This window comes from Dama dama, chromosome 3 (assembly GCF_033118175.1).
Source record: "Dama dama isolate Ldn47 chromosome 3, ASM3311817v1, whole genome shotgun sequence".
Classification (NCBI taxonomy): Eukaryota; Metazoa; Chordata; class Mammalia; order Artiodactyla; family Cervidae; genus Dama; species Dama dama.
This window is the reverse complement of record NC_083683.1, coordinates 46377281-46399062: the sequence shown is the minus strand read 5'-3', so window position 1 is coordinate 46399062 and position 21782 is coordinate 46377281. Positions and strand designations below refer to the sequence as shown.

General features: G+C 55.1%; 1 protein-coding gene across 3 annotated transcripts in view; it reads right to left on the bottom strand.

Annotated features, from left to right (window-relative positions):
* Positions 1-1051: 1051 nt before the first annotated feature.
* Positions 1052-21782, bottom strand: part of NCKAP5L (NCK associated protein 5 like) — a 35917-nt gene continuing 15186 nt past the window's right edge. For 2 of the 3 annotated variants that reach the window (XM_061128265.1, XM_061128255.1), the window contains 12 exons: positions 17901-17962; positions 16644-16802; positions 15897-15965; positions 15756-15794; positions 14917-15036; positions 11731-11844; positions 8033-10659; positions 6940-7102; positions 6599-6680; positions 5973-6281; positions 5755-5897; positions 1052-5454 (listed from right to left, as the gene is read on the bottom strand). In XM_061128265.1, the coding sequence (XP_060984248.1) occupies positions 5242-5454; positions 5755-5897; positions 5973-6281; positions 6599-6680; positions 6940-7102; positions 8033-10659; positions 11731-11844; positions 14917-15036; positions 15756-15794; positions 15897-15965; positions 16644-16766 (4002 nt within the window). In that variant the 5' untranslated portion in view covers positions 16767-16802; positions 17901-17962 and the 3' untranslated portion in view covers positions 1052-5241. The remainder of the gene's footprint in view (positions 5455-5754; positions 5898-5972; positions 6282-6598; positions 6681-6939; positions 7103-8032; positions 10660-11730; positions 11845-14916; positions 15037-15755; positions 15795-15896; positions 15966-16643; positions 16803-17900; positions 17963-21782) is intronic. The other variant, XM_061128272.1, reaches the window with a different exon arrangement.

Genomic DNA, 21782 nt, shown 5'->3' with positions numbered 1-21782 from the left:
ATAGCAATTCTATTTTTAGCTTTCTCCATACTGTTCATAGTGGCTACACCAACTTAAATTCCCACCACCAGTGTAGGTGATCTCTTTTCTCTACACCCTCTCCAGTATTTGTTATTTATAGACTTTTTAATGATGGCCATTCTGACTGGTGTGAGGTGGTACCTCGATGTAGTTTTGATTTGCATTTCCCTAACAATTAATGATGTTGGGTATCTTTTCAGGTGCCTATTGGCCATCTGTACGTCGAAGCTGTCCTTGACCCTTCTCTTTTCCCCCCATCGTAATTACATTAGCAAACCCTGTTGTTTATAGTGCCTCTGCCCTTGGCACAGGTTCCCATCTCTCACTGGAGTTACCCAAGAGGCTTCCTTACTGGCCCATTTCCATACTTGCCCTCTACAGTTTATTCTTACCACTTTCTAATTGCTCCCCACGTCACTGAGTAAAAGCCAAAGTTCCTACTTTGGGCTCCAAGACTACAAGACATGATCACTTACTCCTACCAAATTGGCTAAGAATAAAGTTTGATAATACGCAGTGTGGAAGATAGCCCACTTATACATTGTTGGTGAAGTGTGATTTGTTAATATCTATAAAAATTTTTAAATTAAGTGTCTTTTATAGTGCAGCAATTCCACTTATAGGAATTTATGGAAATATGCAAGTGGCCAAGGACACATAAACAATGTTCACTGCAGTATTGTTGTCATGGCAAAACATGTAAATATTGTACATCCATCCAATGGGAGAGTGTGTATGATAATGGAGAGTCATGATCTTTGGAAAGATCTAATCTTTGGAAAGATATAATAGGAAGTGCTAAAAGAAGCAGATCGGCAATTTCAGAATAATCTCATTGTCTAATAGAAGGTCAACACAAATATACTCTCTCTTTGTAGTGTGCATTTAAAGAGTGATTTGAGGGAGCTGTCCCTTAGAGTGATCTGAGAGGATGTTGGCTTGAAGCCCTCAGAATGTCTACTGAAAGAACACAATTAAAAAAAAAAAAAGTGATTTGAAAGGAATTCCAGTCAACTTGGGTTATATCTGGGCAGTGAGACTGGAAGTTGGAATATGAGACTCTTCCTCTTCCTTACATGACAGTCTATTCAATTTTGATTTTTTAAATTTATTTTTATTTTTTTTGGCTGTACCCTATGGCATGCAGGATCTTAGTTCCCTGACCAGGGATCAATCTCACACCCCCTCCAGTGGAAGCATGGAGTCTTAACCACTGGATTGCCAGGGAAGTCCTTAATTATTTTTTAAAACCATGAACATGCACGTAAAAAAGTATTTTATTAGGCTGTGATGGATCTTAGTTGTGGCATGCAGGATCTTTCGTTGAGGGACTGCAGGCTCAGTAGTTGAGATGCGTGGTCTTAGTTGCTCTGCAGCATGTGGGGTCCTAGTTCCCTGACCAGGGATTGAACCCATGTCCCCTGCATTGGAAGGTGGATTCTTAGCCACTGGACCACCAGAGAAATCCCGAACATGCACTTTTCTAATTTGTATGTCTTTAATGATTACAAAAGGTTTTAAAAAAGATTTTCCTTACCTCAAGATCATAGAAATACTCACCTATATTTACTTTAAATTCATGTCTTTAAAAAAAATTACTTATATGCTAGAATTAACTCACTCAGGACTATAGAATGGCATTATATACCTAGAATTTGTTGCACAGAATGGTTGTTTCTTATTAAATTTTTTTTTGGATAAGGAAAACAAAGCATACTATTTGTAGAAAATCTAGACAAGGGCAGAGAAGAAAATAAAAACCATTGGCAACCCACAGAAAATCTCAGTTAACGTTTTGAGACATTTCTCATAAGAAGCAGAGTGCCCAGAAAGGTGGAATCTGGAGTCTTTTCATGGCTTTTTGCTGATGCCATTCATGGGGGACAAGAGGAGTCTGGTGGTTTGGGTTTCTTTTGTTTGGGAAATCCAGCAGAAAGGGTCATATACAATGGTAAGGCAAGTGTTCACCCATTGTTCGCGGAGAAAACAGTGAGGTCATCTTAATCCTGCAAGCAGATGTTACAAACTCAAGATATGAAGTATTCTGCCATAGTGAGGATCAAGTGGTCTTTTAGATAGATCTTTTCTTCAAGGGCAAAGAGAAATTTGTTTCCTGGAAGAGTCTCGAACTCAACTGTGTGTCCCTTGCCATAGAATTACTTCAGATGGAATATTCTGTCTGTGTGGAGGGCATACACAGTCATGTGGGCCACAGATGGCTTGTCTGGGCCCGGCAGCCCTTAGCAGCACACTGGGGGACTTAGGAATGAGGAGCTGCCTGGTAGGGAAGGGCTGGCTGCAGGTACTAGGTGTGGCTGATGCTGCTCTGTCCCGGTGACTGACAGTGAGCTTTTTCTCAGGTGGCCCACATTGTCCCCGGGCCCGAGAGTTCACCTTGCATGTGAAAACACTGCAGGACAGAGCCCAGCAGCAGAATGAGCAGACTCTGGTGACAGAAACCTGCATGGACCCTTGATCTCAGCTTGTCAGAGGTGGAGTCCAGAATTAAACCCACCATGCCAAATTCCTTCTCAGAAAGGAAATAGGATAAATATCCTGTAGGCGAACAATTCTAACAAGGAAATGAGGTAATCCATCAGGTTCACACAGAGAAAAGGGCTTAAGAAACCAAGAAATAAAAAGTAGAGAAGGATGTAGACTTCTCCGAGCCTGCCTGGCAAGAGGTAGAGATCAACAGCTTGGTAATAACATCCTTAAGCCCATAAAAGCAGAAGGGAGAGTGGGATGGATACCTGGAAGTCAGAGATGGAAATAAGAAAATGCGATCCTGACATTTGAAGAAAATAAAGACATCTGACTTGATGCTTCTCTAAGTCGCTTTAACTTCCTCAGTGGTGACATCCACTAAGGGAAACAGCAGGGAGAACAGCCAGATTGGGAGATGGGTGGGAAAAGCAGAAAGCTAAGAGGAAAGCTGGTCTGAACCAACTTCCCAATCTTCCATAGATAAGGAAAACCAAGGCCTGGAGACAAGAAGTAACATTCCACACAGAACCAGACTTGAGGGCTGACTCTTGACTCCCAGTCTAGTGCCCTCCAGCTCTGCCCATCAGGAGAGCTCCAAGACTAAAAAGGGAGGAGGGGGTTAAAGTCCTGACGGAAGAAAGCAAAGTTACACACCCAAAAGGAATCACTCCTGCCAAGATCCATCACTTCTCAGCCTTGGAAAACTACTGAATGGTCTGTTTTTGGACAGGCCATTCAGGATCTTATTTCCCTGATCAAGGATCGAACCTGTGCTCCCTGCATTGGGATCGCAGAGTCTTAACCACTGGACCACCAGGGAATTCATCTATTCACTGTATTTGAGCCTTAATAACTTCCCCTGTGAAACAAATCAGGAGGCTAGCAATATGGTAGGTATTTAACAGGGAGTTCTTTCACTGCTCTCTGGACCATTCATGGCTGAACAGACACTGCTGGAAGGAGTTAGTATAAAGAGAGGCACAGACATCCTCCCTCCCTCCCAGCCTTCCTTGGGCTGGTCAGAGTGCATGGCAGCATCCAGTGGTAGAAATAAGCTGTGAATTGGCCCAGCACTGCTCCCTGTTCAGGTACTCCTGACCTTGGCTTGGCAAGCCTGGCAAGCCTGGGGTGCCAACACAGACTGTGTATTCACTATATGGCCCCCTACCTCCATGATGAACTGTCCAGAGTTCCACCCACAAGGCCAAGGCTGTTCAGCATGCCCAATGCCCAGGTGGCCTACAGATGGTATGGGGAGGCAGTGAGTGTTGACTACGGCAGGTGGGTGCTCTGAACAAGTCATCCCACACCTTGCAACCTGGGTAGAAAAGGCCTTCCTGAGGCCCAGCCTGGCTGGCCAATGTGAGATGGGCTGGGGCCACCTGGGTCACCTTCAGGTCACGGTCCAACTCTATGCGCAGTAGGAAATCCAAGGGCTGGAGGGCCACAACCACCCCCTGGCCTTCTCACATCCTGTGGAGAGTCTGAAATAACTCCTAGAAGCCTAGACCCTTCCACACAGCCTCATTCCTGGCCTTCCCATCTTAAAGGAAGAATTTGAGAGGCAGGAGAACTTCTGGTTGAAATCTGAGGGCGAAATAGGGGCAAGTGCAAAGGCTGAGGAGGGGCTAGAAGGCGGCAAGTCAGACGCCCAGTCGTGCCTCACTTTATGACACAGGTGGCTGTGGACACTTACCTCTGTTTACCCCTGGGCCCCTGAAGCTTAGTTTATATACCCACCCAACCTGGTATGTCCAGGGTTTGAGTGCATGCCCACAGCCACCATCTCCACCTCCCTTTCTGAGGGGCAACACAGCCTTCCTCCTGACAAAGCCCTGGGCCAGGGGAATTTCCCCACTGCTAGGTACCATTCCAGGTCTAAACAGATCCCCCACCCTTAGTGACTCAAGTCAGCAGCCCTGGTAAACTCAACGGTCTCACAAGAGGTCCCGAGGCAGAGCCCTGGAGTCCTGCGCCCTGGAGCCCACGAGGTCTCTACTGGCCTATCCATCCCTGAGTCCTCCCATAGAACAAGCTGAGTCTGTGGTCGGGGTGGGGGTGGGGGTCCTCCACGTTTTATTAGGGATACGGCAGAAGCAGAGGCTGGAAGCAGAGCAACCGCGTTTTTAACAACTGATAAATTAACCGCAGTGTGGGGATGGGAGGGTGGGGGCTGGGTCAGACGCTTTAATATATATATATATCTATAAAAACAACCAACAAAAGAAGACAGACAAATGGGCCCCAAAGATACGGGGCAGGAGAGGGCAGCACCATCCAGACAGCGGGGAGGACCAGGGCAGACAGAGAAGGCAACGTGACCCCTCGCCCCTAAACTCCACCAGCACGCGGCTGCTGAGGCAGGGGAGCCGCCAGGGTGGGCGGAGATGGCACGACCGGTGGGCAGGAAGCCCAGCACCACAAGATGGCTCAGCCTGAAGCGGGAGTGGGGGCCGGGACACAGCGGCCTTGAACCCCCCAGTCCCTCAGAGGAAGAGCCGTACTCTGGGTGAGAGAAAGGACCAAGGGTGGGGTCTCTCCCTGAGCTGAGAGCGGTCATCTCCTCCACAGCAGCGGCGGCGGCGGGCAGTGGGCTGTGCCGGGAACCCCCTTCACCTTCTGGTTCATCTGCCTCCTTGGTCCCTTCAGGGCGGGGCCCCGGGGCGGGGCTTGAGGAGAGCCGTCCAATCCGTGGTCTCCGCCTCCAGCGCGGGGCGTGGCTGCCGCTGCCACTCAGCCCTGACTCCCGCAAGAGGACAGCGAGTCGTAGAGCGAGTCGCTGAGAGACTCAGAGGTCTCCAGCCCCGGGGGTCCCCCGCTGGCCACTCTCCCTTCCTCGCCCACGTCCGACGTGCTGGGGGTGCGGCTGCCCCCAAACGCCGGGCCCTGGGGCGCAGGGGCAGGGCGGCTGGGCTCCAGGCTCCGCTTTCCATCCATGGGCAGGGCCTGGGGAAGGAGGGCAGGTTCGGGAGCAAGTACCTCTCACCTCCTGAGAGGCTCTTTCCACCTGAGCGGGGCGCTGCAGAGGAAGCAAACTGGAGGCGCGACTGAGCCAGTCCTACCAAGGTTCCAGAAGGGAGAAACCCTTCCCCCAAGACGGGTGTGAAAAGGCAGGGGGTGGGCTGTCCAGAGGGGCCTCCAAAGGGCTGACCGCTCAGTCCTCCTCCCGGACAGGGCGGTACCTCACCCCTCGTCTTTCCCCGCTGCCCTCCAGTGCTGTTCCCTTTCCCCTTCCGCCATGCTCACCATGGGGGTCCTGGGCAGGCCCTCCAGTTGTCGGGGTGGGCATAAGAAAGGGTCAGAGGAACCGCTGGCTGCCCTGGCATTGGGAAAGGTCCAGTTCTTGGCCAGCTGGACTGGTGGGGGTGGGCCTGGGTCTTCGCAGGAATCTGTCCGGGGACAAGGGGAAGGTGGGTGGTGGGCGGAGCTCCCAGAAAGGCCCACCCCGCTGCCCAGGCACTCACCGTCTGGACAGGTCTGATGGCCCCGGTGGCCTGGAGCAGCGGTGAGCAGGGCAGGGAAGGCCGGCATGCTGGGGTGCCGCCCGCTCACCAGCAGCTCCTCTATGCCGGGCACCTCACGCTCCAGTGTGTGGGCACGGCGGGGGACTTTGGTAAGGGGTGGGGGCCGAGCTGGGGGCACCCCTGGTGGGGGCTCCAGCCGTGGTGGCTTGGTCTTCGGAAGATTCTTGCTGGGGGTCCCACTGCTGCCGTGGTCTGGGGGTGGGAAGGTCCCAATGCCACTGTCCAGGGTTCGAGTCAAAGAGCCACAGGCTGGGGAGGGGAAGGGAGGGTATGTGAGGCTCAGCTGTCTCAGCCCCTCTGCCTTCTTTTGCCCCAATCCAGGCTCCACCCTTGGACACCCTTCTAGCTCCACAGGCTCAGTTGTCCCTGCCTGCCCTGCCCCACTCCCTCTAGTCTTGGGGAAGAGGACAGGGCAGGTACCCTAAGTGACAGGGCAGGACTACTATTCCTGTGTAGTCCCAGTGCCCACTGGGGCTTGGCACCTGCTGACAGGAAGGTGACAGGAAGGAATAAAGTGAGCAAGGGGTGAGGGGCAGGTCCCAGCCTTGGCCCTCGACCCTGCTGACCTGTGAAGTGTGAGGTGGTCACTGGCTCGGCCAGACTGTCCTCGGAGGGCATCTCTTCTCGCCTCCCTGGCTCGATGCTTGGCTGTATGGGATACAGGAGACCTCAGAGTCCCTTCTTCCTCCATGCCAACGCCCTCCATCAGGACCCCTGGAGTACGGATCTAAAAGTTCTGGCAACCCGCTAGCCCTCAGAAGGCCCTCTCCCCTCCCCATTCTCCTTGGAGACCAGAAATACATCCAGCAGCTTTCCGGCCCCAGGGAAGGGTAGCCCTCCAGGTCAGAGACTTGGCAGGGCCACAAAGCCAGGGCCTCCACCCAGCCCACCCCCCCCAGGAACTTACCTTCCCAGGAGGTTTTCCGCAGCCCTGGAGAGGGCCCACCAGGCCATTTCGGGGCCCACAGGCGGGCCAGGGGTTCTTGGGGTCAGAGGACACTGGCTGGAAATCGCCATACTCAGGTTTGGGTTCCCGCCAGCTCTTGGGGGGCAGCTCCTTGCCATCCACCCTAGGGGTGGGCAGTGCACATAGAGTGAGGGAGGCCTGAGCCCACCCACACATTCTGGCCTCACTTCCTCCAGCGGGGCTGGGCCTAGAGAGGTACCTATTGCCCCCTGCTCCTGGGGAAGACGACATATGCCTGTTGGCTTCCGGCATTAACTCTCCTGACACCAGGAATAGGGTAAGACCCCAAGGGAAACCCTAGAGGGCCAGCAGGGGCAGGAGTGATGGGAGAACTCCTCCATAGCTACCTAGGGTCAAGCCTAGAGACCTTTCTCATCATGTCCCCCAGTAGAGAACAGACATGGTTACATCCTGGTCCACATGTGACACACCCTGCCTACTCTAGCTGACCCTCCATGCACTTGCTGTCCAAAGCACACTCTGCCTGCAGCCAGATTCCTGCAGACATTCTGCCTTACCTAGCCCAGACAGAGCAACCCCAAGAGCAACCCCCTCTCTAAACCACAGTTCCCTTTGCTGAGTCTGTGGCAAGTGCAAAAAGGCAAAAGGGATGGGAGCCCTCCTTGTTCTACAGGATATAAAACCCTGGAGGGAGAAGACCTGCATTAGCCCGTGGCTAGGTACTAGCATTCGTTAATTACGCTGGACCCCAGACAGGCTGCCTCATCTGGCTTGAGGCAATTCAGAGAAACGTTGACTGGTAACTCTTTTCAAACGAGAAACTGAGTCTCACCAAGCCAAATGTCAGACAGCCAGGGAAGAAGGGAGCTGGGGCACAAATCCCTAGCTCCTTGTTTGAGGTCCTGACCCCTCCTCTGGGCTGGGCCATTAACCCCCAGACGATTTGGTGCCATGTCATTTGACCTCTGGGAAAGCCCCAGTTCCCAGGAAAGGCAGCCCCAATCCCAGAATGCCTATGGAGGGCAAAGTGCCCCCAACTACTGAGCCCCAGTGAGCCAGTCCCAGCTCTTACCTGTTGAGAAGCTGCTGCATGAAGGTGTCTGCACCCTGGTACATGCCAACCAGCTGGCCCTGCCCCTGCCCCAGGCCTGCACTGGTCCCTGGTGCTGGGCCCCCAGGCCGAGGCCGGGCCCTGCTGCTCAGGTAGGCCTTTTCCTCCTCCAGCGCCCGGCGCAGGTCTTCCGCCTTAGCCATCAGCTTGGAGATGTTGAGACTCTCAGCCTCCAGCTTCCGGGCTTCCATCTTGACCTCCTTCCGGAGCGGGGAGCCCCCGGCCCCTTCCTTGCCCTTGGTGGTCTCTGTGCGGCGGTTTAATGCTGGCAGCTTGCTCTTCTTAAGGCCAAACCAGCTGGCGATGCTGCTGGTGTTCCGATGCTTGGCCTCGGTGCCGGGCGCCCGCTCCTGGCCCTGGAGCCGCAGCATATTCTCCTCGATGCCCTTCATCACCTTCTCCTCAATGGCCGAGTGTGGGGCCCGCCCCTCAGGGCCTGGGCCTGGGTCGGCAGGGCCAGGTGCTGGGGACATGGGCTGGGCCACGGTGCCGCCACAGTCTGCCCAGGGTGGGCCCTTCCCCTTGTCAGGTTTGGGGGGCTCCTTGGTGGCCGGTGGGACCACAGGTCGGGGCACCACCTTAGTGGGTGACTTTGAAGGCAGCTTGGTTGGGCTGCTGTGGGGGCTCTTATTGGGCTTGCCAAGGCTGGGGGCTGAGGTTGGCACTTTGGCAGGGGTGCGGGGTACCTGGGGGCACAGGGCCCCTGCCAGCCGGCTCTTGGCCAGCTCCACTTTGGTGAGGCAGCTCCTTGGTGAGACAGGCTCCAGGTCCACCCGGGCCCCCATGGAGTGGGAAGAGTAGACTCGGGCCCCGGGGTCTCCCAGGAGCCCAGATTCCTGTTGCTTCAGGCTGCTTGTGCCTAAGGCCACTGCCCCCCGCAGGGCCCCCTTGGCTTCTGGCTGCTCAGGGGGCCTGGAAGCAGGGGGTGCTGTGTCTCCAGTGCTCTCCCCTGACTTCCCTGCTCCCCGGGCCTTCTCAGTGCCAGGTCTGACTGGCACCCCATTCTTTTCTGGGCCCTGAGGCCCCTCGGGGCCAGTCTTCAGTTTCCCCAGGGCTGCCAGTCTGTCTCGCAGAGGCGTGTAGCCAGGATCCCCAGGTCGCCGCCCTGCCCCCTGGCTGGGCTTCTTGGACGAGCTGCCTGGGGCCCTGCGGCCAGGATGGGGAGACTCGGAGCCTGCCTTGTCCGAACTCTTCTCCTGGGTGCCCTCATAGGGGCAGGATTCTGGGTGGCAAGGGCTGGAGGGGATGCCAGGGCTTCTGAGGACCTCAGGGACCCGTGGCACCTCCAGAGTTAGTTGTGGGTAGGTGGGCACCTGCAGAGGAGATGGAGGTGGCTCTGGGGAAGGCCCCCTAAAGGTGTTCCGGGAAAGGTCCAGAATGTTCTCGTAGCAAGGAGACACTGTGGGTCCTGGGGAAAGCGTAGCGGACAAGGCTGGCTGGGGAGGTCTGAGCTGTGCAGAGTCAGGGGTCGTGGAGCAGGGTGAAGGGCTGGTGGGCAGGCCCTGTGCCCCCTCTGGGGACAGCTCTCCTCCGCCCAGACCCCTGCGGGCCAGCAGTGGGGAGGGGCTGCCGTCTGAGCCACTGTTCCGACAGGGTATTCGGGAATTTCGGGGGAGCTGGGGGCTGAGCTGGGGGCCTCCTGGGCTGGGGACCTTCTCTGAGGCTGGAGGCAGCTTTAGAAACTTGAGACCTCTAGCTGGAGAGGGCAGAAGGGGTCCTTGGGCTTCCCCAGGAGAAGGGGGGCCAATTTGGAGCTTGCTTTTCACCTGAGATGAAGAGTGGGGGTGGCCAGGCCGTGAGCCCAGGGGGGTGTCCCCTGCACCCATGAACATGCTGAGGAAGGGGAGGGACCCCTGGCCCTCTGAGGTAGCACCAAAGCCCGGCCTGTGGGCCTCTGGGGTACCCCCAACCCAAGCTGACTTGGGGAGGCCTTTGGACTTGGACAGTTGTGGGGGCCCCTGGTCTGGGGAGGATGGCTGCCTGGGACCCGGGTGGTCCCCGCTGAGAGGGCAAGCAGCCCCGGCCAAAAAGGCCTGTAGGTAAGACTCTGTATCTTCAAGGAGCTGGCCCAGGTTCAACTGCTTGCGGGCCAGGGCCCCTAGCAGGGTGTCCGGGCTGGGGGCCTCATTGGGGTCACCGGCCTCATCAGAAGAGGAGGAAGAGCTACTGCCTGGCACACAGGGCGGCCCAGAACCAGTGCCCTGGGCCTGTGGGGAGCCCCTACCAGGGCCCCAGGGCCGCCCAGCACCCTCCTCCTCCCCTGGGCCCCCTAAGAGGCGCTCCCAGTGCAGCAGGCCTCCCAGGCTACCAGGACCTAGTAGCAGGTAGGGGGCCCAGGGAGAAGGTTCAGGCTGAGGCGGGCCACACAGCTCGCCATTGATGGGCTCCGGGGAGCCAGGACCCTCGCCTGGAGGCTGCCAGGGGGTAGCAGGTGAGCACAGAAGCAAGGGGTCCGTCTCTTCCAGGGCTCTCAGCACCTCCAGGATCTGCGCTTTCTTTCGAAGGAATGGGGAGAGGGCATCCAGCGCTGGGGGTGGTGTGGCTGGGGGTCCTGGGCCTCCTGACCGCAGTTGCTGCTCCCAACACACCTTGGGGGAGAAATGGCATGAGGAGGAAACCCTGTGCAGGCCTGGGACCTGAGCTGGCATAACCGAGTATGTCAGGAACAGAGCTGGCCTGGTTTGCCTGTGTCCCCAAAAGGAACTGATGGCTTCTGGAATGTGCTGGAAAGTTTTCTCAAGAGTTTGAGTCCTGGTTATCCCAGCTGTCCTTCCTGGCACACTTAGGGGGGTACCTACCTCCCTTCCTGGTTATCCCAGTGCTACTTCCTACCACTATGTGTCAGGAAGGCTGGTATCTCTATTTGCCCCAGGGGAGGGACACCCAACCATTTTTTCAGATTTCGGAAAGAACACAGACTCAAGAAGGGGATATGATGTGGCCAAGTCCTCAGTCAGTCGCTACAGGCAAGCCCAGGCCTTCTCAGGTCAGACAGCTGTCCTGCTGAGCTGATCCCCGTGGAGAAGCAGACTGGGAACGACTCTACTGTGAGCCTTTTCCTGCTTCTCCCTGGCCCCTTCTCAGGCCTGGTCCAGTCTGGTACAGTGGTTAACTACCTGGGCTCCTGAGTCAGACTGTGCGGGTTCAAGACCCAGGTCTATTGCTTAACTAAGTTATAAGACTTTCAGCAAGTCATTTAATCTCTAAGCTTCACTGTATCATCTGTAAAATAAGATGGTGATTGTGTTTAAATCTCATAAAATGAATGAAACCAGGTAAACAAAAGAATGAGTGAATTGGACTTGGATAAATACATACGTGTAGGATTATAAATGTATGCCAAAAATGACCAAGAAGGAAAAAGATAAATGAGATCCAGGTGTCCGGCACCATGCCTGGCACACAGTAAGAGCTCAGAAGTGTTAACTGTTGAGTCTGCCTGCAGTGCTAACACTTACTCACAAGGCCAGCGGTTAGGGGTGGGGATCTGTTTTTCTTGGTACGAGGCTGACAGCTGAGGGCTCACACCCAGCCTGGATGAGAATCTGTGTGCCCGGAGGCAGTCCTTCCCCTGAGACTTGTTAGGAGACAGTCGTGGAGCACCAGCTGACGAGCCCACTGCCAGCGGAGCCACAGACCATGGAGCCCAGCCCTCCTACCTCTCTCTGCCCAGCGCAGCGCCCCAGAGGCAGCGAGGTGGCTGGTCCCTCGGCGGAGCTCAGGGAGGGCGAGGCCGGTGGCTCTGAAGGCGGCTGGAGTGGGGCGAGTGGGATCTACAGGGGAGAGGCGAGGTTAGCACAGGTGCTGTCAGCCCAGGGCCCTATGCCCTCAGGGAGCTGAGGCTTCCCATCCAGGGGCAGGGGAACATCCTTCCCTGCTCCTTCAGTGACGTCTCCTGGTCCAAGGTGTGGCTTTCACCACTTGGGTCAGAGGTACCTTGGGAGACCCCAGCACAGGCAGACTGAAGAAATGCAAGCTCAGGTGGTGGGGCGGGGAGGTGGGGCCGGGCGAGGGGCTCTGGAGAAAGAGGAGTGCTCCGGGGGCCGCAGGGCAGTGGCAGGCCTTACCCGGCTGTCCGCTGAGCCTCCAAGATCCTCTGCTTTTCTTCATTTCTTTTTTTTTAAAAATATTTAATTTATTTATTTGGCTGCGCTGGGTTTTAGCAGCAGCAGGCAGGATCTTTGATTTTCATTGTGGCATGCAGGATCTTTAGTTGCAGCATGTGGGATCTAGTTCCCTGACCAGGGATCGAACTCAGGACCCCTGCATTTAGAGCATGAAGTCTTAGCCACTGGGCCACCAAGGAAGTCCTGATCCTCTGCTTTTCTGTGGAGCCCCTTCCCTGAGTACAGAGAGGGTGAGCCTCGAGGCCCATTTCTGTTCTGACCACCTGTGACCCAGCCTCCAGAGGAATGGTTGAGACTAATGGAAGCGGCGTTGTTTACTGGGTCCTGGAATAGAGATGGTGGCAGTTACTACTTCCATCTCCCCTGAATGGCCTCTGCTCGGAGGATTACCAAAGCTGTATTTAATCACAGATCCCTTCTCTCTCATTCCTCTTCTCTTAGGCATCTTGATGAGACACAAGTCGGCTTCAGCTCTCCCCCGCCTCTTGCACGCCACAGCTAAGTCCTGTCTCTGTGGTGTCTCTGCCTCCCCTCCAGCCAAGCCATCTGCAGCAGCTCCTTTGGGGTGCCATCCTCACATCTCTGGCCTGAAAGCTGCTCGGCATTTCAGTCTCACTCACCTGACTGCGCGGCTTTCCAGTCTCTCTTTTGTCTAAAGCATCTCTGTGCTCACAGCCTCCTCTGCCAGCCCACTGCCTCCACTGACATGTCTGAACTCTTCGGTCGGCATTATACCCAGATCTACCAGTTCTTCCCTGACACCGTCCCCAGCTTTGTCTCACTCCCTCTTTACACAACCTTTGCTCAAGTCCGGCTGAACAGCTCTCTGCTCCCTAGGATCCCCTGCTCTGTTCCTCCCACAGGGCACCCCTTCTCCCAGACCCCTTCTGTACCCTTTAAAATCTCCTGTCCATCAGGAATTCCCTGGTGGTCCATGGTTAGGACTCTGCTTTCACTGCTGAGGGTGTGGGTTCAATCCCTGGTCAGGGAACTAAAATCCCACAAGCACCATGGTGCAGTCAAAAAATAAAAATAAGAATAAAACAAAACTAGAGTAAAAAAGTAAACATCTCCCATCATCAGGGCACAGTCACCTCCTCAGGGCACGCTCTTTAGCCTGTCTCTGATGGCCTCGCCCCCTCCCTGGGCTCCTGGTCAGCACTGTCCCCCTCTGCAGCCCTGCCTGAGTGTCCAGAAGCCCCAGCTCTCTCCAATTCCATGTGCGTTGGCAAAGGCACTGCTTACAGTAAGAGCTTAACTAGCATTAGTTCAATGGAGCTTCCATCCTAGCAAAGCACAATTTGGAACTAACATTAATAATGATAACTAGCTGCTAATCATTGACTACTACACAGGTCAAGTACTAGATATTATCTCATTTCACCCTCACGACAGCCTGCAATATAGGTATTTTTATCCCCATTTATAAAAGAAAAAAAACCTGTGATTTGTATGGTTAAATAATCTACCCAAGGTCACACAGTTAAGAATTAGCTAAGTTAGGGACCCAACCCAAGTTTATCTGAGGCCAAGGTTCGTGCTCTTTCCATTATGTCATGTTACTTCTGGGGAAGATAAATCTATGGTCCCAAACCCCAAAATTCATTAAAAAATCTCCAACTCGAATCCCAGAATTCATTTACTAAAAACAAACGATTTCAGGATGATCTACGCCTCTGTTATCGTCAGTCACTGAGAAGAGTGTGGACAGGGTGAACTTGGCCGGTGTGGTCTGGCCTCCAGGTCAGCCCACGACAGGGCCAGGGTAGGAGACAGGAAGCGGCAGAGTCACTGCGGCCCAGTTACCCATGTCTGCACCGGCCTGGGGATGAATCTGCCAGGGGTCAGGCTTCCCAGGGAGCTGAGGGCATCCTGCTCAGGGTCTGGGGGGCCAAGGGCTGCCTGGTTTGTATCCCAGACATATAAATTTATACACAAACTTACACAAGGCGTTTCTCTTCCTGTCAAGTCAGGGTTGGCTGGGGGTGTGCTGGCTGACCTCAGAACATACTGTGCACCTCGGGTACATGGAGTTGCTCCTGATTCCCCACAGGCACACCACATCAGGGCTTCCAGACAGAGTGGACCCCATGTTACATGTTAACTGAGCCCAGGGTTCACTACCACTAGCCTCCTGCTTCTCCCGGGATAGGGCAGGTGTCAGGGCTGGAAGCAGGGATGAGTGTCTGTGGCCAAGATGGGGTCAGCGGGTGGGCAGATGCAGCCGGGCGTGCGCAGAGTCATCCGGGTGAAGGGCCTTCCCTAACCTCTCCATGACACCAAGCCCTGGGTGCCTTACACCCGGCCCCACCCCTGCCCCTGGCCAAGAAGAGGAAAGGCAGTGGCCAAAAGGGCCTCACGGGAGCTAGCTTGAAATGACTGCATTTTCAGCATCCACCCATCTCTCTACTCAGGGCGGAGGAAGCCAGGACTCTCTGTCAACAAGAAGGGACACCAGCTGGCTGGGTAGGCAGCACCTGGGAGGTGGGGGACAGCAAAGCTTGAGGAGTCTTAGGAAGTTTCCCTTCACCTAAGGCGCAGATCTATCAGGGGAGGTGGGCCTGCCCTGGAAGGCCACAGCACGCAGAATGGAGGCCAATGGCTGACAACCTGCTTCTGTAGGTGTTTGGGAGAAGAGGGGGTGATGAGGACGACAGGGCTGAGTTGGGAGTTAGGAGGCTGAGATGTGAGGAAGGAGGGGGAATTGCGTGTGCCCACCTGAGGGAGGGAGCCTGCTGTCAGCTGGAGCTTCTGCTGAAACAGGGCGCTCAGCATCTGGTTCTGCCGTTCCAGGTCAAACACCCTCTTCTTCAGCTTGATGCACTCCTCTCGCAGGTCCTGCCGCCCCCAGGAGGCAGAAGAAGGCAAGGCGGTGGGGAGAGGGAGAGTGGCGTGAGCACAGTCGCTTCATCAGAGCAGTAGGCACTCCTGCTGGGCATGCGCTTCTCTTGCAACCTCCTATGAAGGAGTTGAGCCTGCCTATATTCATGGCTCTCGCATCTTCTGGGGATGGTAAATTTTCTAAAGTTTACCACTCCTGGTCGGAAGTAATTCCATTCCCTTTGGCAGCTTTCTCATCTCTGGAGCCAATCCTCTGCCTCTTAGAAACCACACATCAAAGGGCTCATGTAAGGCAGAGGAAGACTTGGGGGTCAGAGTAGCCCACATGTCAAGAAATTACCCACAGTACTTAAGGCAATATTTAGATGTCACCTTATGCTCACAACATCAACATTGCTATCAGGGCTAGAGTGATCTGGAGAAACTAGCTGGGGCCTGGATAATGGAAGGATTCAAGCCCAAATCAAAGTTACTATCGCTTGGAGACCTGGCCTTACCTAGCATGGCCCTGGTTCCAGGTCAAACAGTATGGACTGCCCAAGATAGAGAAAGGGGACTCTGTTGGAGAGCCAAGAGGCCATTTCCACCTTCCTTGATCCCCTAGCTAAGCAGACTCAGGGGTCCCCAGGAAGGACCTCCCCTGTTGTCCCCAGGGCCTCCTCCCAGGGCATCTGGGCTCAGGTTAGGGGGTATGAATGTCTCCTGTGGCCTTTTACCTTTTGGTTTAGCAGTGCCTGCACCACGTGGTTGGCAACCTGGGGAGAGAAAGGCAGAGCTGAGGAAAAGCTGTCAGCTGACTGAGTCTCTGTGTGGAGCTGACAAGCTATGCTCCCCACACGTGGTATCAGTCCACCCACCTCGTCCAGACAGCGCTCGTAGGTCTCCCGCTGATTTTCGTTGGCTTGGGCGAGTGCTGAGTTCTCTGCCTGCAGGGAGGAGGAGAGTAAATGGGAGGCTAAGCGATCCTTCTTCCCCAGGGCTGGGGAAGGAGAGGCAAAGAGTCCAGTAGCTCTCTCCCTGCCCCAGTTCTTGGCTCTGGGGTGATTCTGTCAGGGGCGAGGCCTTTGAGACCCAGGGTATCCAGGAGGCAGAGCCGAGATGGCTGGTCCTTTGTACCCCCACTTCAGTCCATGAGGCTGGAGGGGCTGGGGAGATACAGTGGCCAGGAGGAGCAAGGTGGGAGGTGCTACAAGTTACCCTTATTTCCCTGGGGAGAAGGCAGAGGAGGCTGGAGGGAGGAGGGCAGGGTCTTAGGAACGTGGTAAGAAGCCTAGTTCATGGATCCGTGCCCTTGTCCCTCAATGCCTGAGACTCTTCCTTCTGTGGCCTCTGTGGCCAACCCTTTCCTACAGCCAGGGCATGAAAGTGGGGTAAAGGGAGATATCTGGGGGTTAGTACAGCCCCACTCTTGTGCACTCCTCTTGTCCTGAGCTGGCATGAAGGCTGGAGAGCTAAGAGTAAGGAAGTGGCGTCTCAGAGGGGCTCTGCTAAAGAAACATTCAGCTCTGCTCCAGCCTGGAAAAGCAGGCTGAGAGAAGAGTTGCCCCGCACCTCCAAACCCACCCAAGCCCACAGGGCTCTGGCCGGCCCGCCCCGTGCCCCACCTCCAGCTCCCGCAGCCGGTGCAGGAGTTCCTGGCAGGTGCCCGGCTCCGTGCTGCCATCACCACCTTCTCCTGGGTTCAGGTTTCCAGGGCTCCCGGCCGACTGGTCCATGGCCTCCGACATCAGGCCCTGGGGATAAGTGAGAGAAGCCCCGGCAGGCTACTCCCGGGCACAGGGAGGTGAGCGGAGGAGGAGGAGGACAGAGACAGAACTTGTCAGTATTCCCGGAGTTGGTATCCGTGTGACCCCTGTGCCTTGGACACTGTAACAACTCGAGGTCAGGCTCAGATTCCTGCTCATGGGACAGACACAGAGACAAGCTCTTCCATCTCAAGAACAGAGACCACTGTTTTTATAAACTCTTATGACTGCCCTTGCCCTCTTACAGATTGTACACAGACACTGGCCAGGAGCCAAGAAACCTGAATGCTCCGCTGAGGTTGGTCTCAAACTGACACTCTGTATCTTCCTGGCAGAGTGGGAGGTGGCCTGCAGGCCTCCAAGCCTCCCTGCTTCTGGCAAGGCCCCAGCAGACCAGCCTCTGTGCACGCTGGGCCCTCTGCAGCGGTCTCTTGATACCCATCCCCCTTCCACTTTTCCAGCTCCTTCCTACTCATTTTCCAGGGCTCCCACTCCAAGGCTGAGTTAGGTACTCCTCTTACTCAGCTCTGTAAGTGTCCCCCCAGACTGTCAACTCTGCGAGGGAAGGGACACTGTCCTCATTTCACTGACTAGATACCCGATGTGATACCTGGTGTGGAAGAGCCCAACTGATGGCTAAACAGACTACTCTGTCATTGCCTGAATATAACTGAGCCAGGTTTCTGACCTGTATCACATTATGTGATCCCTGATCCCACCCTACTCCAAACTGTTGCCATAGTGACTGGCTTTCCTTGACTAGTCTTCATCTTCCATTTGAGTTTCAATTTTTCAGCTACAGGAAAGTACTCCTTTCCTTCCTCTGCACAAATACTGTCGAAATTCCCAGTAGATGAGAAACCCTTCCTGATGCAAAAGAGTAGGAGTCCCCAGTCTACTACCAACTACTTGCCTCCCTGACCCAATGAAGCTCCCACAAAAAGGGCTTAGCGCTTTTGGACCCGCTAAGGTCCAGGAAGAGGAGCCCGCAGCAGCTTACCTACCAGGCATCTGAACGCTCCTTCCTCCCTCCCGTGGGGCACAGAGGCTGCCTCGCCCAGCCCAGCCCTCCTCCAGTCCCCACCACTAGCATTCCCAGTTTCCAAAGCCCCTCACCTGTCTCTGCCTCCTCACCCAGGCTGGCACACTCACGCACGCAGCCAGAATGGTCACCTTGCCTGTGGAGACACAGAGGGAGACAGGGTCAGCTGTGCATTTATTGGCTTCCTGCTGCCTGGCATCCTGGACCAGAGGAATAAACAAGCCAGAGAAAATCCTGCCCGTATGAAGCTTCCATTCTACTGGGACCGGCAGTGGTGCCAGAGATAAGCCAATGAACCAACATCAGGTCCTGAGAAGGCGCTGAAGGTGACAGCGAGGCAGAGACCTAACTGCATGAATGGGTAGATGAAATCCTGGAATGGGAAAAGCATTCCAGGCAGAGGAAAGAGGCAGCGCAAATGGCCCCAGCTCTCAGCCAGAGGGGAACGAACAGCAACCCAGCCCTTCCCCAGCATACGTCATCTTCTTTCATCCTCACGACCACAAAGGGGGTCAAGTACTATTATCGACACATATTTGAGATGAGGAAACCGAGGCAAAGGAAGCTACACCTGCATCCTCGGAGTGCATCCTGCATGCTGGCATGTTCTCCTGGGTCATGGATCACATCTGATTCTCCTTTCGACCTTGTAAGGAGGGTGATGGGGGGAGGTGCCAGCCTGCTCTGAAGCAAGCTCCAGAGACAAAGGATGCTGCCCACACCATCTGGCTGGTTCACAGAGCACAGTGGGCAGGCCTGGGCCCCCTCCTACACAGCCTGTCTGTACATCCACGTCCTCTGTGCTCCATGCACTTAATCTCAGTGTTCCCAGAGCTTTGCAGTCAGACAGACCTGGGTTAGAAGCTGACTCAGCAAAATCAGTTTCCTCACCCCTCACATGGGGATAAGAATACCTAGTCCAAAGGGCTGTTGGAGCAGGAAGTGAGATAATGTATGTAGAGAGTCTTGCATGGACTCCCATAAATGAAGGCTTTTCACTCTAGCAGTTCACTTGTAAGCAGACCCTAAGTCCCAGGTCCCTCTCCCTGGGGGTCTTTAAAGGAGGGGCTCCTGAAGATCTGAAGTGTTGCCCCTCTGCTCTTCCTGTAGGGGCTTCCTCCTCTCTGACCCCTTTCCTGGCAGCCTTCCAGCCCTCACTCTCTTCTATCTGATACTCTAGAAAGAGAAAGGGAGAGAAGGGGAGAAGGCTTCTTTCTGGGTGGGGGTGGAGTGGGGAGGGAGAAAAAACAAGCATGTGCACAACAATGGGAAGGGGGCTTCTGAAAACGAGAGAAAAAGGAAAAACTGTGCAATGCTTATTTTTGACACTCCACCACAATCTAAAGTCCTTTGTTATTTTAACATCATAAAAATGTATTGAGTTATAACTTTGTTTGCTCATAACATTATCACGCTTGCTATATTTAGAAATGGACAGACCTCAAAAGAAATGAAAAAAATTCAGGAAAAAGCCTCCTTCCCACATACACAAACAGGGGTTAAAACCAAAACAGGCCTTGGAGGACCAGTTCCAGCCCACCCCGCGTCACTCATCCCTTGGCCACCATCCTCTTGCCCGGCAGGGGCTTCCCCTGCTCCAGGAGAGGCCTGTCCCCACAGGTCACCAGCGTCCCCTCGACCTTCTCATCACTTACGTCCCCAGTGGACACCTCCAGAAATAGAGGGGCAGGGGCAGGGAAGGGAGTGCTTGGGAGGGTGAGAAAAAAACAGGAGGATGAAGGAGGGGAGTGGGATGAACAGGGCTGTGTCCGGAGGCCACAAAAGGGAAATATAAAGTGGTAGAAACCTTCAGTCTTTGTTTTCTTCACACAACCACAGAAACCAAACTAAGGGTGAAGGTGGTTTAGGAGGGTATCTTTTGCTAAAATAAATAAACAAATGAATGAAAAAGCATCCAGGTCAGGCATGAGGCCTGTGTATGTGTTGAGGAGGGTGGGGACCCACCAAGCCAATCACCACCACCCTTGGATCTGAGCCCCCGGGAATCCCAAGGCAGGGAGGCCTGAGTCCCACTGTGACCTGGGGGAGACCCTCCAAGGGACAAGCCACCGGAGCACAACAGCTTGTCAAGGGCGTCAGTGTCCGGGTCCGAGCAGGGCCTGGGAGAGGCTCCAGACACATCGGCTGAAGGCGGCCTGTGACTCAGCCCCACTTTGGGGAGAAGTTCTCTGCCCTCAGCCCAAATGGTCTGGCCAACTCCGGACACTGGGCCTTCTGTGCGTCTGCATGGCCACAAGATGAGGGCAGGAAGCTGTCAGCCCAGATTGTTGAGTCACTCGGAAGAGGCCTGCATTTAAACTTGGCGCTGGGGAGGTGCGTGCTCTGAATCTGGACTCAAGGTCTCTAGACTGAAAACTTCTTGCATCTTTCGCCTCCTCTGGGGAAAATTACGATCCAGAGCAACAATACCACCTCTAGCTCCCAAACTGAGCCTAATTAGGAATTTGGCCCTTCAGAGTCTGAGGTTTCTACCCAAATCTCTTGAGGAAAAAAAAAACAAAAACAGACAATCCAGGTCAGTTCCCCAGTGGCTGTCCCTGCAGGGTCAATGGGGTCCCCTCCCCCAGGCCAAGCACCCTTGTCCACCCTCAGGCCCACAACTGCTACTCACAGCTTCTGTGTTCAGCCCCACCTGGAGCCCAGGAAAACCCCTGGCCTGGGTTTTTCGGGATGGCCCTGCTTTCAAGCATTCCTCTGGGGGCCCCACAACATATCCCCGGTGTCCGCTGTGGGTCTGGAACACAGGACGCTGGCCCAGCTGGGTAGGGATGGAGCTGCAGCGGGTGGGAGCTTGAACTTGAATGGGGAGGCTCTCCCGCCAGAACTGCCAACGGGCAACCCCGCCCTCCACAAAGGCCTGATTCAGAGGGAGGTGACCTCAGTGCCGAGGGGAGGAGGGGAGGAAGAGCAGGGCCTCTCTGGCCCTCCTTCAGAGGAGACAGCGAAGGGGGAACAGCTGCTCAGGGGTTCTCTGGGTAACCCAGGGAAGGGGCAGGTGCAGCCCAATGACTGAGGGAACCTGGGTGGTCGCTCATCTCTTCAGCCTGGTCAGACAAGTTGGGCAACCCCCCAAAAAGACTGTCCTGGCCTTTCATGCAGCCAGATCAAGGAGGGGGAGCCTGCAGCTCCCAACCCCTCTCCAGCCAGGACACAGGCAAGAAGACCCCTCTGTAATCTCAGAGTCCAGGCTTGGGAAGAAGGGGTCAGAGAGATGGCAGCAAGCCGGTCCTCTAGGCTCCCTCACCCTGGCCCTTAGCCAAGGCCTCCGGGCCCTGATGAGCCCCTCACTGACCAGCTGTTCCCCCCTGGAGTCCTCTAGGGAAAAAGCCAGGGGCCAGGAGGTGGGGGAGGGGCGGGCAGCTGTGGGAAGGCAGAGATGGAGTTGGCTTTAATAACAGAATCGTCCGTGTAATACAAGCATTTCCCCCTCTACTCCCCCCATCCCCCAGCTGCTTTCTGGAATCCCCGTCACACCCAGGAGTCTACTTGTAAACAGCAACTTCTTCATCCACAGCAACACTCCTTTCTAGACAAGATCTACCCTGGGCTGAGGGTAGGGGAAAAAAGAAAACACAAAAAATGAGGACTGAGGCCCCGGGGCATTCCTAGCCTGAGAGTGGCTCCTTCCTCTGGCCTAAAGCATCTCTCAGCCCCAAGGATTCCCACTGGTCTCCCCCACCCCCTCACTCAGGGCCAGAGGCAGACAAGAATTTCCTTCCCTCCTCCTAACAACTGGCCCCAGGACACAATAGCCCGTCTGAGGGGCAAGGGTCCATGGGGAAGGGGCCCATTGCACCCCTCCTCCAACTTCCTCCTCACAGGCACTCCAAGAACCTCCAGACCATGGTGGAGGTTCTTTCAAACTGACAGTAGGTCAGTCGGGGCAGGAGGAAGGGCAGGGGTGCTATGAGCCCAAAAGGCTTATAGATGTTGAT